Source organism: Geotrypetes seraphini, chromosome 6, assembly GCF_902459505.1.
Source record: "Geotrypetes seraphini chromosome 6, aGeoSer1.1, whole genome shotgun sequence".
NCBI lineage: Eukaryota > Metazoa > Chordata > Amphibia > Gymnophiona > Dermophiidae > Geotrypetes > Geotrypetes seraphini.
This window is the reverse complement of record NC_047089.1, coordinates 199,625,197-199,641,686: the sequence shown is the minus strand read 5'-3', so window position 1 is coordinate 199,641,686 and position 16,490 is coordinate 199,625,197. Positions and strand designations below refer to the sequence as shown.

General features: G+C 43.6%; 1 protein-coding gene across 1 annotated transcript; it reads right to left on the bottom strand.

The window, feature by feature from the left end:
- Positions 1–11,376: 11,376 nt before the first annotated feature.
- On the bottom strand, positions 11,377–15,606 carry NEFM (neurofilament medium). Its single transcript, XM_033949838.1, has 3 exons — positions 14,367–15,606; positions 13,631–13,755; positions 11,377–12,947 (listed from the first exon to the last, which is right to left on the bottom strand). The coding sequence occupies exons 1-3, from the start codon at positions 15,417–15,419 to the stop codon at positions 11,462–11,464; spliced, it is 2,664 nt and encodes an 887-aa protein (XP_033805729.1). The 5' UTR covers positions 15,420–15,606; the 3' UTR covers positions 11,377–11,461.
- Between the last annotated feature and the right edge of the window lie 884 nt (positions 15,607–16,490).

Sequence of the window (16,490 nt, the reverse complement as noted above, 5' to 3'; positions counted from 1 at the left end):
TATTAAAATAACCTTGAAACGCCTCTGAAAACGACATGCCTCTCTCACATCTCCCTAAGTGTTATTTTCTCGGCATTTCTCTTACATACTGTATCAGAGCTTGCCTATTAAGAGGGCATATCAGTTATTTTGTTAGTAGGTTGTAAAGTATATGTTAGAGGCATTACAGTACAATTAGGTGTGTTTTATTGAGATAGTAAATGAGCTATAGATATCAGTGTAGGAGTGCATGTGTGGGAAGGGATGTGTAAATGGAAGTGACACAGGCATATGTAGGATTGAGCTGATTGGGGGTGGGGTGGGATGCATGTACATACAGTATGTGGTGCAAGACTGTGGGTGATTGGAGGGGTGCAGATACAGATAAGTGAGTAGGGAGGTGTGGATAGTGATGTTTAGAGTGAGGATGGTGCAATGTTTCAAGTTTTATTCAAATTAGATATAATTGCCTATCAATGAAATTCTAGGCGAATTAAAAGTATATTTAAAATACAGGTTAAAAACAATACAAATACAGTAAAACCTTGGCTTGCAAAGTGTTTTGTAAGACAAGCAAAATATTTGATTAAATTTTAACTTAATATACAAGCAATGTCTTGCAATACAAGTACATACAGTATACACACATCACAACTGAGCTGATGGTTCTTCTCTCTCTGACATTGCAAGAGTGTAGTGACTGTTCTAAACGAGCGAGGTCTTGCAATACAAGTACGTATTTTGCATTAAAGTTTTTGGGTTGTGGAACGAATTGTCATGAGTTTCCATTTTTCCTATGGGGAAATTCGCTTTGATATACGAGTGCTTTGGATTACAAGCATGCTTCTGGAACCAATTATGCTCGCAAACCAAGGTTTTACTGTATATCAATTACAGAACAAGTACATGAAATGACATTCCCTGGAGGGAAAATGCACACAAAACAAAACATGAAGGAAAAAAGGGAAGAACTACAATAATTATAGAATAGGAAAACATATAAGGTTAACACAACTGGGTGGGGGGACATGAAGAAAGTTGAGGGGGGGGGGAAGAGATGAGTAAAAAAACCCCACATGATTTCAAGGTAGAAAAGAAAAAACAAAAAGAAAAGGAAAAATGAATAATAGAAAATATTAAAAATTTAAAATGCTATATTTAGTTTAGGATGGAAAAGCATCTTTAAATAAGAATTTTTTTAATTTTCCTTTAAAATGATCTATTATTGTTTCTTCTCTTAGATATAAAGGCAATAAAGTTCCACAACTGAGGTGCAGTTACAGAAAAATTTGAATTGCCCGCTAAGGATAGTCTCAGGCATTCCCTTCCTCCAGTCCCCTCTTAACACCTTCCTTCCCTCAACTTGCACTTACCTCCCTACCTCCTTACAATCATTCTTTTTCCCTTCCACATCTCTCTTGCAATTGCTTCCCCTCACACCATCCTCAGCAAACTTTCCTCTAAGATTCTCTGTGCCAGCTGACTCAGCCCCTGCAAGAAGTCAACATCTCTTCAGCCATTGGGGCTTGGGGTTCCTGCCAGCTTGCAACTCTATGACAGGAAGATGCCTACTCTTTAGATAGCATAGGTAACGCCCCTGCTAGCCTTACCACAGATATGCATTCTACTGCAGGAAGTTGCCCCTTCTTTAGTTGCAGGTGGTTTGGGTCCCCACTGGCACACCCAAGATTATGCTGTTGCCACCCCAGCTTTTCTTCTCTGTACCCCAGGTTTGGGATACCCATGGTACCAACTCCTTGGGTGGTGGGGCTTGATTTCTTCACTACCCTGCTTCTTCCTGCTCCAGGGCTGCCTCCTCCTCTTTATCTGTATGTGCACGTTTGTTAGCACATCCACAGACCAACCCATTTATGCTGATAGATGAACAGAAAGTCAGATGGACACACCCTTGCTAATACATACTACTCATACAGCTCTAGTAAGACCTTTTCCTTCATAAGAATGACCTGCAGAAGCTGTGCTGTGTGCGGAAACCAAGGCTTTTTTTTTTTTCTCAAGATAGTGGGTGGTGATAATTGGGATAAAACAAAAGGTCGAATAGCGCTGCTTACTCTCTGGGGCATTATTACAGCATATTTCATGACAGTTCTTTGTGAATGTTTTGTATTGCATGGCAATCTTGTGGGACTTGGAACTTGAGGAAAGGCTGAGAGACAGAGCTTGGGCTCTGCTTTATGGATGGTGTAAAGAGTTTCGATCTTCCTTATACGACATATGATTTGGTCATATGGAATGCTATACCGAGCCATATGCGAGTATGTAGTATTGCCAAGATGTTTAAGAAATTGTTAAAAACCTACTTTTTGTGCACGCATTCAGTGGCGTAGCGAGGGTGAGTGCCACCGGGGGAGGTGGTGGCCCTCCCCCACCCTCTACTCCTCCCCCACCCTCTACTCCTCCCCCACACCTTCTCGCCCCCTCTGCTGCACATGCGCTCCCTTCCCTTCCCCCATACCTCTTTAATTTTTCCTGGCACAAGCAGCATCATGAACTTGCTGCCCGCGTTGTGTCGGCTCTCCCTCTGACTTCACTTCCTAGGTGCAGGACCCAGAAGTGATGTCAGAGAGAGCCGACACTGATGTGGGCAGCAAGTTTAAGATGCTGCTCACCAGGAAAATTAAAGAAGTATGAGGGAAGGGAAGGGGCGCATGCACACAGCAGGGGGGGGGTTGAGAGGAGGACAGGTGCCCACTACGATGGCGCCCGGGGTGGACCACCCCTCCCTTACTATGCCACTGCAAGCATTCTGCTAAAAGGGTTATACTGTGGTCCTGACAAATCTTTTAAGTTCAAACAATTTTTATTGATGCAAACAACAACAAATACAACATTAAAACTTGTATAACAATGATGATGCATAAGCAAAGAGTTATTGGCTGATTTCATTGAATTATGTAGTCTGTTGAAGATTGCGTTTGTATTGTTTTTAATGTGAATGTTTTTATTGTGAACCACCTAGTTATTAGTCGGATAATAAATATTTGAAATAATTAAATAAAATATCCAAATCGCCATTTTCAAAACCTTAGATGGCTTTTTATGCCGTTTGTCTAAATGTCAAGGGGGCATGTTGAGGTGTGTTTTGGGTGAGACTAGGATGGGCTTATGACCTGGATGATTTGCAGCTATAAACATGACAAAATGCCCAGGGCCAAATTTGGACATTTGAGGCTGGACCTGTTTTAATAATGAATAAGTGCCAAAAAGGTGCCCAAACTGACCAGATGACTACTGGAGAGATGAAGGCATGAACCCCCCCCACCCCAAAACATGTGAATACCTGTACAGACCTATTTAAAAAACAGCAGTATGTTATGGGCAGCCCTAGTAAAGCAACAAGTAGATGTCTGGAGTAGCCTGGCGGTCAGTGCAGTGGACTCCACAGAAGGGGTTCCAGACCCATATCTCACTCTACTATACTTGTGGTGGAGTGTTTGAGCCCACAAAAACCTTACTGTATTGACATACTGTATAGGTGTTACCTACAGGGGAAGGGCCTAGGTGCCTGAGCCAATCCCAGGATGCACTGGGAAGGAGAAGTCCCGCCATTTTGAAGAGGCAGGCCTGCCGACTAGAGGGAGTGGGCATCCCTCCTATTGCCTTTCAATTTAAAGGTATGGGAGTGTGGCGGGTCGTCAAGGGCCTGTGGGGGATCCTGGTGGCAGCAGGAGGGAGTGGGTATTCCTCCTACCATCCTTCAATTTAAAGGTGCAGGGGCTGTCGTGGGGTTCCTGGGGAGGCAGAGAACACCAGTGGCAGGAGTTGGGGTTCTTTTTTTAATTTGCGGGGTGGGGGGTTGAGCTGTGAAGCCTTACTTTCCTGTCAGTGCTAGAGCTAATCAGTGCTCAGGCACTGACTGGAAAGTAAGGCTATGAGAGCTCAGATCCTGCTGGAAAATTTTGCTCACAAATATAGCAAAGATAGAGAACAGTACAGAGTGGTCATTTAAATATTAATGAGCCAATTTTACTAGCATTTTACTATTAATGACCTTATTGTACTACATTTGCATGGCAGAGTTGGAGTCCGCTAGGAAGCTCGGTGAGATAATTGGCCAGTAAAATACTGGCATGCTTAACTAGCTGGGACCAGTTTAGTGACCATCACTAAAGGCACGGTAAGGTTTGAGAATCCAGCCCTAGGTAAGGAACTGGTTGAGTGGATGGCAACAGCAGTTAGTGGTCAATGGTGATCACTCTGAGGAAAGAGATGTTACTAGTGGTGTGCCTCAAGGTTCAGTTCTTGGGCCTGTTCTTTTTAACATTTTTGTAAGCAATATTGCTGAAGGAGCTGTCAGGTAACATTTGTCTCTTTGGGGAAAATACCAAAATCTGCAATAGAACAGACACTCCTGATGGTGTAAAGGACAAGAGGAAGGACCTAGCTAGTGAAGCTTGAAGAATGATCTGAAATTTTGCTGCTAAGATTTAATGCTAAGAAATGCAAGGTTATGCATTTGGGCTTCAAAAACCCGAGGGAATTGTACAGTTTAGGGAGTGAAGACCTTTTGTGCATTAAAGAAGAGCAGGACTTGGGTGTGATAGTATGTGATGATCTTAAGGTGGCCAAACAGGTTAAAAAGGTGAAAGCTAGAAGGGTGTTAGGATGCAAAGTATGGCCAGTAGGGAAAAGGAGATACTGATGCCCCTGTATAAAACTCTGGTGAGACTTCATTTAGAATATTATGTACAATTCTGGAGACCACACCTTCAAAGATATATAAACAGGATAGAGTTGATCCAGAAGAAGGCTACTAAAATTGTCTGTGGCCTTTGTCATGACATATATGGACAGACTTAAAGATCCTAATATGTGTACTTTGGAGGAAAGGCAGGAGAGAGGAGATATGATAGAGATGTTTAAATACCTACATAAATGTGCTGAGGTGAATCTCTTTCATTTGAAAGGATGCTCCGAAATAAGAGGGCATAGGAGTAAGTTAAGAGGTGATAGGCTCAGGTGTAATGTAAGGAAATACTTTTTTACAGAAGGGGTGGTAGTTGCATGGAACAGCCTCTCGAAAGAGGTGATGGAGACAAAGACTGTGTCTATATTCAAGAAAGCATAGAACAGACATGTGGGATCTCTTAGGGAGAGGAGGAGATAGTGGATGCTGTGGAGTAGCAGACTGGATGGGCTTTGTAACCTGTATCTCGTTTTGTTCAATTATTATGTATATTACCTTGCAAAACTTTCTGGGGAGAATGGGATATAAAATGAATCAAATAAATAAGTTTATCTGCCATCATGTTTGTATGTCTCCTGAAAACCTGGCTGGAGGGGTAAACCAGGGATGGTCAATCACTGGTGTAAATAAATGTTCCACTCTGAAATGCACACCACACAGGCAAACTAAACTGCTTTGGCCAGACCCAACAATGGCCCTGTTCCGCATAGAGCTATATCAAGGGCTCTGGTTCTAATGACTCTAATTCATTCAAAAAATTCTGTTTATGGAATAAGGCCCAGTTTTTCTGATATGATTAGATATGTTTGCTTCAGAAACTGGGGCTACATTTCTAGAAGAATAAACTAAAGGGTAGAAGTAATTTGCTGTGTCTTTCTGGACCCATGGGCTTTTGAATGAGTCTTTCTTACTAAATATCTGTTCATAAAACAGCTTTTTCTTTGGTATAAAGTCCTATTGTAAAGTGCAGACTGATAAAAAGTTTTGGTCATATATATACAGCTCAAAAGAGATGATGTAGTTTTCAAAATGCACAAGAAACAACATATATAGTGAAATAAAAGGCCCACTAGGACCCCAGTTTTCTCCAGGACCAATATTGTTATTACAGTTCTTCTCCTCCTTCGTGCTGCATCCTTGTACATTTTTCCATTACATTTTTTTTCTACAGTGCTATTGTACAATAGATCAATGTGAGGTTAGAAGAACATATGCCTGATATTGGAGAAAGATAGCTAAATTGCCTGATGAAATATTTTTAATTGTGGGCTTCTACTGTGTTTTGATAGAACATTCATGACTTGGTACGTGTAGAAGAGTACAGGAGAGGTTTTACAAAATTCCTCACAATAATTGAGTGCAGGCATTGTTAAAGATGCATTGGAAGAATATGGTTGACCAACAGAAGGACATTTTACCCTGATTCATGAGTAAAGCCACATCCTAGTTCTTCTTGGGACCTTACATGGACAGGAAGATATACAATGTAGAAAACTACAAAACAAAGACGGAGTGGCTTAATGAAATATTATAGGTGGTGTATCTTGATTTCATATCCAGATTAAGAACCACATAATTCAACACCCACTGAAGAATTTTTCAATGTCTGTGGAATCCAATATGAGGCCAGTAGGAGCCAGAGGTAGCAGCAGCAGTGACAGTGAAGCATATTTCCTCCCTACCTTATTAAATCCTTTCTTCATACTGATCTGGGCTTTACAAGGAGGAAAAAGTGGTGTAGTACTTCAGGTTGTTTCCTCCTCTTCTCTTGCTGGCAGCTTATAGTCATGCTTTGAACTGCCACACCTTGATGTCCTGTGCGCTAACCCTCCAGGAGGTGGAAGGAAATCAGCACGTTATAACACTATCAGTTAGCATAATGCAAGTGGGTGGGGATAGGCAGAGGTGAGGAGGTCATCAACTGTAAGGACCTATGCAAAATATGGGGGAGAATGGATGTTGTATTTTTTTAAGGTTTAAAAAATGAGAACATTGTTCCTTCACTCCCCCTTCCTGTTGACCAACCTCATCTTCTCCCTTTTGTTGCCTTTTTCATAATGGCACTACTTTTCTTCTGCCTCCTTCTTGCTCTCATAATAGAACCTTCCTCTGGTGATACCGCTTAGGTTACTCTAGCATCCAAAGATAATCCTCCTCACCATTCCTCTTAGGTTACATTTGAACTTACCTTCCACTGGTGATATTGCCCCTAACTTCCATTATGAAGACTCTAAATTGTGTAATTGCTATGGTGAAGAAAAAGAGGAACATTGGCACCTGTGATAGGAGGTGGGAAGGGAGTGGATAATGAGTACAGGCAGTTCCCGGGATAAGCACAAGTTACATTTTTAAAGCTGTTCTTAAATTGGATTTGTATGTAACTCAGAACTTATAGATTTTAAGATTCTTGCTACTTACCTCTGCTCCCAGTTGACATAAGGGCCAACTGTCCCTCTATGGTTCAGCATGAACAAGCACACACTGTTCTTAATGTGGCCATGCATCATTCCTGAATCTGTTACAGAAGTATAAGTCTATGCCTCACTGGAAATACTGCTCAGTGAAATCAAATGAAGCTGCAACCGCATTCTTAAGTATGAGTTGTACTAAAGTCAAGCGTCTGTAACTCAGGGACTGCCTGTATTACTGGAAGGTTGAGATGGGTGAGTACTACTTGAAACATCATTGGAAGATGAGAGGACTAGAAAGGAGGTGATGAGATGCTGGAGGGCCTAGAGCTTAGAGAATGAAGAGAGAAATGTAAATAGTGGTGATTTTACTTGGGAGGGGGAGGGATCATGTAGATCAGGGGTGCCCAATAGGTCGATCGCGATCGACCGGTAGCTCGCCAAGGCAAAGTGAGTCGATCATCCAGGACTCACTTTGCCTTGGCGATCTATCGGGCCGATCAATCTTCCTCTCCCCGACGTCAATTCTGCCGTCGGAGAGGAAGTTTGGGCCAACCAATCGCTGCCTGGCTGGGCGGAACTTCCTCTCCAACGGCAGAATTGACGTCAGGGAGAGGAAGATTGATCGGCCCGTAGCAGAGAGAGCATGGGGCGGTATAGGCGTCAGCTTTGGGGCCTGTTATCCATTGGTGGCGTTTGGGTCCTGTTCCCCGATGGCAGCGGCAGTGGCTTGGGGAAGGGCAGGGAGAAAGAAAGGGGGCAGGCAGTGAAACAGAAAAAAGAAAGGGGGCATGAAGAGAGAAAGAAAGGTCAGGGAGAGAGGAAGAAAAAGTTGGGGGAGGGAATGAGGTGTGGAGGAGAGGAAGCATACAGGCTGAAAGAAAGATTGGATGCACAGTCAGAAGAAAGTGCAACCAGAGACTCATGAAATCACCAGACAAGGTAGGAAAAATGATTTTATTTTAAATTTAGTGATCAAAATGTGTCTGAATTCATATCTGCTGTCTATATTTTACAAAATGGTCCCCTTTTACTAAACCGCAATAGTGGTTTTTAGCGCAAGGAGCCTATGAGCGTCGAGAGCAGCGCTGGGCATTCAGCGCAGCTCCCTGCGCTAAAAAATGCTATTGTGGTTTAGTAAAAAGGGAAGGGGGTGGGTATTTGTCTATTTTTGTATGGTTGTTACTGAGGTGACAGTGAATAGAGTCATCTGCTTTGACCTCTTTGAAAAAACCCCGGAATAGGAATGATAATTAACAATTCTATGCGTACAGTGTGCGTTGTGTTTTTTTTTAATTTTATTGTTGGTAGATCATTTTGACTTGGTCATTTTAAAAGTAGCTCGCTAGTCAAAAAAGTGTGGGCACCCCTGATGTAGATAGAGGCATCATGGGAGGAGTGTAAAGCTGAAAGTCATCAGGGGGGATAAGAATGAAGGCATGAAGAAATGTAAGGTAGGGAAACATCAACAGGGTGAATGGGAGAAGTACAGTGCTGGGAAGTGTCAGAAGGAAGTGAAAGGAAGGGATTAGTTTCAATGTGGATGGAAATGGCTTGAACAGAAGAGGGATCAATAAGCCTGGAATCAGCAGGAGGGTTGGAGGGGTTTGGAGGTAATACAGGAGGGGAGTGTTCAGGAGAGAAGGAGTATGGCTGGGAGTGTGCCAGATGAAGAATAATAGAGTAAAAGGGATGGGACTTTATATACTGCTTCTTTTGTGTGGTTACTACTACTACCACTAGTTATCATTTCTATAGTGCTGAAAAGTGTATGTAGTGCTGTACAATCAACAGTCCCTGCTCAGAAGAGCTTACAATCTAAAAAGTTTACATATTTCAGACAAGTACTTATTTTATAACTGGGGCAATGAGGAGTTAAGTGACTTGACTAGAGTCACAATGAGTTGTAGTGGGAATTGAGCTCACAACCTTGGAGTGCTGAGGTAGCTACTCCAACTGCTAAACCATTCCTCAACCTCTATGGCAGGGATCTCAAAGTCTCTCCTTGAGGGCCGCAATCCAGTCGGGTTTTCAGGATTTCCCCAATGAATATGCATTGAAAGCAGTGCATGCACATAGATCTCATGCATATTCATTGGGGAAATCCTGAAAACCCGACTGGATTGTGGCCCTCAAGGAGGGACTTTGAGACCCCTGCTTTATGGGTATGTGTGTATAGTAGAAGCAAGCAAGCTGCCTCTTCTGTTCTTTGCTGCTTCCAGCTAACTTTGCATTTCACTATCTACTAGGATGCATGAAAATACAATTAGCTGCACTTGAGTGTGATGATTGATGGATGGACACAAGAAGCGTAAAGATTCAAAACTGTATCTTCAGAATTCTAAGCATGTTAGCATTGTAATGTTAGTATTAAAATGGAGACCAGCAGGTCTGAAGATATGGCTTTAATTATTGGAAGATATATCCATCACGGAGGGTGATTTTATTCTAATAAATCTCATGATTTCAACACCTTAAGTAATCTTTGAGGTCATAATTCTCTGCAACTGCTTAGTACTTTCCAAACATTTCTTTGCAAAAGAGGTCAAATGACTCTTTTTAAGACCGAGGACATAGCAGTTCACTATGAAAATAAACAGAGCAAAATTTAGAAAATAACACAAGGAACAAGTTGCTTTATTCAGTGCTGTGAGAGTTTGGGTAGCCATTTACCACTTGTCCATCGTCAAAGCCATCTAGGCTCTGTGGCAAGGTTCCATCCTGTTGTGTGCATGAAGAGGTAGATATAGTCGCTGCAGGTTGACTTCCCTTACTGGAAACCATTGATTCCTTGACCACCAGTCTACCAAGCTCCACTGTATCTGAGGACCACCAGGCCAATCGGGTTTTCAGGCTAGCCCTAATGAATATGCATGGAGCAGATTTGCATGCCTGTCACTTCCATTATATGCAAATCTTCCCTCATGCATATTCATTAGGGCTAGCCTGAAAACCCGATTGGCCTGTGGTCTTCAAGGACCACAAGGGTTGGGGACCACTGAACTATACTGTATTGCATCAAGTTAAAAACCATTTTACATAAAAGGGAGCTGGAATAATTTATATAGGTGGAGTGCAGATTTTTTTCTTTATGGCACTCAGATTCAGCTAATTTCTGCCTTTTGTACCAGTAGGCAACGGCAATGTTTCCTTACCTGTCTTAGAAGCACACTCAACTGCTTTAGCTTTTCAGGATATCCATGAGAAATTTGCATACATTGGGGACCTAGTCTATTCAAATCTATCTCATGCATATTCACTGTGGCGATCCTGAAAAGCCAACTGGCTGTTGTGTCTCCAGGAGAGGTCTAGGAAATAATTTGCTATGGTAAAAATATGGAATCAAATTTATCCTCTTTCATTTTACATGGAAGAACTTTGTATATCCAGCTGTGGGCAAAGTGACCTGTAGGCCTCCTTTGAAGGATCTGGAGAGACAGTGTACAATTGGTGAAAATCCTTATTTAAATAATGTATTCCTGGTCATAACCACAAACAATAAAGCCTGTCTGTGGCTTACCTTGTCTATTTATCTACATTTTGCATGTATGCATAGATCTACTGTATTTACAGTATCAACAAATTATCCATGGTTTATGGTCATTAAATTATCACTATGAAATAAAACTTAGGACATCCAATATACCACATATTTTTTTTACATTTTTCTCATTATAGTAAGACAGGTTCAGCTGTATGTTGAATTTCTTAGATGCCTCCTAGCTCTATGAGAATTGCAGTCAAGACCTTTAATTGTACTAGAGTCGAAAGTCGAGTTCACAGAAACAAAGCCACAATGCAAGTATTACTTTCTCTTTCCCAATATGACTTTTATTGAGCAATATTCTGCTGTGATACTGACATAGATCAACAAAAGGTTGCTTACTATGCATGTCAAAGAGGTTCTCCCCTAAACAAAAGTCCATCAGAGTTGCACCAGTGAGGTAAATATAATTAATAAATAGCTTTCATTTAAGGCTAGGAAATTCCAGGTTCTTTTCGTTTCCTTTTATTTTGGCTCAGTTTATTCTTTGCATAATACATCTGAAAGACTTTCCTCAGCAGCACCCCTCCAACCACTTGGGAAATTTGAAAACATTCTCTCTAGATACATTTCATGCATTTCTTTTTCTTCAATTTCCCAAGTTTTACGGAGGCAGTGCTGTCTTCAACTAGCATGCATTTCCCCCCATATTGCACAAAGTAAAAGACGGTGCCTGAATCCTCCCCATGGAGAGGACCCGTTCTGCTTAAAGCCCACTGAAGCTGTTCCTCACATGCATTTTTTTTAAATAGCTGTCATATGGCTTTACCTTTGCGTGTTTTATTTTGTTGTTGTTTTTTTTTTTTTAACTGAACCAAAGCTTCAGTCAGTTTCATTAATTTCTTTTACCACGGCCCGTGAACTTGAAGTGACCGTCTCAACCTTCTTGGTGGACACCAACCTTTCTTGGAAAGTTTCCTCATGTTCCTCAACTTTCTCAGTAACCGTCACGGACTTTGTGATGTATTTGGTGGTCCCGTCCCCATCTCCACTAGTTATTTTCTCCACCCTTTTGGTAACTACCACTGTCTCTTGTCTCTTCCCACTGTCCTCTTTTTCCTCTGAGGGGCTCTCATCCACACCATTAGTGACCACACCCTTGTCTTCTTCCCCTGCTTTTCTTTCTCTGTGTTCTTCTTCTTCTTCCTCCTCCTCTTCCCCCTCGCCTTCATGCTGAATATCACCATTGACAGCTGTGTCTTCTTTCTTGGTTTCTTTTAGGCTTTCATCGTCCTCTCCTTCAGCCATCTCCTCCTCCTCCACTTTGACATCTTTTTTTGAACCAACTGTCACTGCTTTTGCAACAGAAACAACTTCTTCCACATCTTGCTTGTCTTTTACTGGGGATTCTGCCATCTCTTTCTCAGAAATGTCCTCCTCTTCAGCTGCTTCTGCCTCCTCCTCAGCTGTTCCCTCCTCTTTGTCAGCTGATTCTGCTGCTTCTTCTTCCTCCTCCTCTTTTTCTTCTTCCCCCTCCTGCTCTACAGCTGCTTCCTCCTGCTCCTCAGCAGATCCTTCCTCTTTTTCCTCCTCATGTTCTTCACTCTCTTCCTTTTCGCCCTCTTCTTCATCTCCTTTCTTTTCCTCACCTTCAGTTTCTTCTTCAGCTTCAGACTCTTCCTCAGGGGCAGACTTTTGAACTGATGATGTAATGCGCTGAATTTTTTCCTCTATGATGGTTTCTTCTATTTCACCCTCAGCTTCTTCCTCCTCAGCATCTGCATCTTCTTCGCTCTTCTCTGCAGAGTCTTTTTCCTCTGCAGTCTCAGTTTCGGCTTCTTTCGCTCCTTCATCTGCCTCACCCTCACTGCCTTCCTTTTTGGCTTCTGTTTCGTCTTCAGCTTCCTCACTTTCCTTTTCAGATCCTTCTTCTGCCTTATCAGACGCCACTTCTTCTGTTTCTTCGGCTTCTGCAACCTCTTCTTTTTCGCTGCCTTCCTCCTCCTCCTCCTCCTCTGCAACCTCAGGCGCTGTTGCTTTGACTGTAGTTTTTACTGAAGACATAATTGTCTCCTCAACAATTGTTTCCTTTAGTTCTCGCTTTACTCCACCAGAGGTACATTTTGCCAGCTCTTCCGCAATGGCCTCAAGGGCAGCATCCATTTCAGACCTGTCATCTTCCACTTTGGTCTCTTCAATGATTTCTTCTACAAACTTGTGTTGGACTTTCAGTTTTGGAGGCTCGGCTTTTGATTTTTGAATTATGCTAGATGTTATTGTTACTGTTGGCTGCCTGTGCGTAAAAGATGGCCCAGTGATACTTCCCGAAAAAGTGCTGAATCTCGTCTCTTCTCCTTCCAGCAGCTTTCTGGGAAAACAACAACAAATAACTGATGAATATATATATATTTTTAAACATTTATATTAGGATTATGTACAGTCTCTCAGTGACCTTGATTAAATTTTAAAAGGACACACCCATTTTCTCCTCTGCATCCAGCAGGGATTCATTTGTAAGAAGATCTTTTTATATGAGTAGATATCATTTATTTTATGTATCTCAAACAATACCCTCCTTTCTATCTTATGTTTCTTTATGAAGAAGCAAGACCAGCTTATACTACAAAACTGCATTTGTCCAAGCATGTTAATAGCCTTCTTTTGTAGATACCCCCCTGAAAACGCATGGTTTGGGGGTTTGGGGTTTTTTTTTTTTGCTTTGTGAATCGGTATTGTAGAAATCAGGAGCAGCTGTAAAATAAGTGGATCGTTTCCATACAAATGTTGCATAAATTGAATTAAAAACGACAAAGCATCAGATACTGTTTTACCCTGGAAAAGTCTTTCTTTTTAAAAGCCCTTTAATAGACTTTTTGTTCAGAATAACCCTTATCACAAGCACACCCCACCCTTTTAATCTGTTCGCCCAGGACCAAACGCCCCTGAAGCTATGAAAACTTTTCTGTTGCCGATCGCCAGCTGAAGCATGGCTCCAGCAGCATCTGCAGTGCTATTAATATTCAAGACACGTCTGCGGCGTGGCTACAGTACCTGTATGCAGCAATTTCAATATCCAGAGCCATCTTGACATTGAGGAGGTCCTGGTACTCCCTCAAATGACGTGCCATTTCCCATTTTGTACTTCGCAGTTCATTGTCCAGCTGCTGAATCGTATCCTGAAACAAAACCGGCAAATTTCTGTAATTGTACCAGGAAAGATCCAGATCCGATGAAAATCTTGTAGTTGATTGAATGGGACGTACAGATTTATTTATCCAAAATGCTCAAACAACTGGCCTTGTAACCCTTGTATTTGCATTTGGATATTATATAAGGTCTAGAAATCTACAGCAATTTAACTTCCCAATATCCCCCTCTATCTGAGTGCTATTAGGCTGCAGGAATTAATAAACAAGTGTCCAGGTAACTTTCGGAACATGCTGCGTTAGCCATGCCGGTGGGCACGTTAGCATGAGCAGATGACATCTAACCCTTCAGATGCCGGCAAAAACATTTCATAGGACCAATAAATAATTCAAACTTTTAAGTCAGAGAACAGTTTAGCTTGAATAATTCATCAACAAACTGTATGGATTTGCTATTTAAATCTGCACATTTTCTCTCTCTATATATTTGGAATCCAGAAAGTCTATGAACCTATAACACTAAATCGTATAACAACTTTCAGAATATCCTCCACAGTGAAGGAGGATACCCTTGGGGAAGTCGATATAGACATTTAAGCGTAATTCATCTGAAATGATTAGGAAACCGGGGGGGTGGTTACCTGGTAGCTGTTAAGGTCGTGGTTGTGGCGCTCTTCGATGTCGTTGATCTGCCTCTCCAAAGACTCCTTGGTGCCCCTGGCCGACTCGAGCTCCACGCTCTTGGACTGCAGCTGGCGCCTGTACTCGGCGATCTCCTCCTTGGCCGAGCGGATGGCCTCCTTGTTCTGCTCGGCCGCCTCCGTCAGCTTGACGTAGCGGCACTTGAACCAGTCTTCGGCTTGCTGCATGTTCTTGTCCGAGTGGCACTCGAGCTGCGAGCGGATCTCTTTCAGCGCCGACGAGACGTCCGCCCGCAGGCAGTCCTTCCGCTCGACGGTGACGCGCGACGCCTGGATCTGCGCGAGGAGCTCGGCCACCTCTTCCTCGTGGTTGTTGCGCAGAAAGGCCACCTCGTCCTGCAGGGACTGCACCTTCTTGTCGAGCTCCACCTTGACCAGCGAGGCGTCCTCCATGTCCTTCTTCAGGGCTCGGATCGTCGCCTCGGCGTCGTCCCGCAGGCGCATCTCCTCCTCGTACTTGTCCTTGAGGCGCTGGATGTCCTCCTCGACGTGCTCGGCGTCGAGCTGCGCCTGGGCTTTCTCGTGGCTCACCTGCTCCAGGAGCGAGCGCAGCTCCCGGATCTCCTGGTCGTAGACGTCGCCCAGCTGCGAGTGGGTGGCTTGCTTCTGCCGCAGGGCCCGGATCTCGCTCTCGATCTCCTTGTTCTGCTGCTCCAGGAAGTGCACCTTGTCGATGTAGCCGGCGAAGCGGTCGTTGAGCCCCTGCAGCTGCTCCTTCTCGCTGGCCCGGCTGTACTTGAGGTCGCCGTTGATCACGGAGGACTGGCTGAAGTCCAGGCTGTCCGACGAGCTGAGCACGGTGGAGCCGTAGCCCCGGGGGGCGGCCAGGTTGGCTCTCTTGTACGAGGAGGAGACGGTGCTGGGCGTGCTCCGGGACCACGACTGCGAGCGAAAGCCGCTGGACGGGGAGCCGCTGGTCCGCGTGTAGCTGGTCCGGGTTTCGGTCATCCTCCTGTAGGAGGGGTTGCCTAACGTTTCCAGGGGGTAGCTCATCTTGGAAGACTTTGTGATGTGCGTGCGGGTGCGAGCGCGTGGCTTTCCCAGCGCTCGCTCTGACTTTGCACTGCCTTTATATACCCCGAGCCTATCGCTAGCACGGCGAGAAGGAGCGTTTTCCCTGCCTTAATTGATCTGCTGAAGGCGGGGTTTGTCGTCGTCTCCCCCTACACGTGGGATGGGCAGCGTCCAGTTAAATCGTCTCCCCTCCCCCTCTCCCCTCGCTGTAAAATGAGCAGAGCAGAATGGGGCCGAGCGGGGGGGAATTCCTCCCGCAAAGTGGACCGCCCCTGGGCTTCCTTTGCGGTTCTGGTCCTAAAATCGGAGGCCAGAGCCCCCCCCCCCCACTAAACATTCGGCAGGAGCTTGTTCTGTATCTCTTGGAGATGGCATTTAGAGCCCGGGGAAAGGTAAGGCCGAGGAGGCAGGTTGCTCCCAGATGCTGCAGGGTGGAAGAAAGAACAAAAGAAGGAGCTCCCAGTCCCAGCGTCGTTATTGCTAGTCATTAATTAAATAAATTGAAAGTTCTGTTCGATGACTGTGTTCGTTCTCATTCTTTAAATATAACTCCTTGCTGGCGGTTAAATCAGTTTTGCATCCGTACAAAATATGTGGATGAAAGCTTAAAATAAATCGCCCTTGCAGAATCTGTAAATCAATTGATTTTAGGTGAGAGCATGAGACAGGCAGCTCTGTGATATTAGGGAAAACATCCAAATTGTCTAGAAACATCGTCCCCCCATAGAATGCGAGGCCCTATTTCTTGATAAATGTTGCAGTTTATGGAGATGAGGGTTGTTTGGTATGAGTAATGTTATGGGGGTTTTATTTTTATTTTTTGCCAGTGGTTAAGGCACAGGCAGTGTTGAATGGAGGTATTCATTTATATATTTTTTGCCAATTGGTATCTTTTGAATACTGAATGTCAGTGGATGACACTGTACATATTATAGTGGGGTTGGTTACTGTACATAGAATTGCATACCTAGGAATAATTACTGGTTAGGGAGAGACCTGCAGGTTTGGCTGTCAGAGCTTTTGTGCAGACCTAATTGCTGTTGCTTAGCG

Bases quoted from the DNA above. Each gene is read 5' to 3' on its own strand.
- NEFM (XM_033949838.1), bottom strand. From the start codon at position 15,419: ATGAGCTACCCCCTGGAAACGTTAGGCAACCCCTCCTACAGGAGGATG. The intron at 13,756-14,366 runs GTAACCACCCCC...GTTTTGTTTCAG, and splicing joins ACGACCTTAACAGCTACCAG to GATACGATTCAGCAGCTGGA. The intron at 12,948-13,630 runs GTACTGTAGCCA...TTGTTTTCCCAG, and splicing joins ATTGAAATTGCTGCATACAG to AAAGCTGCTGGAAGGAGAAG.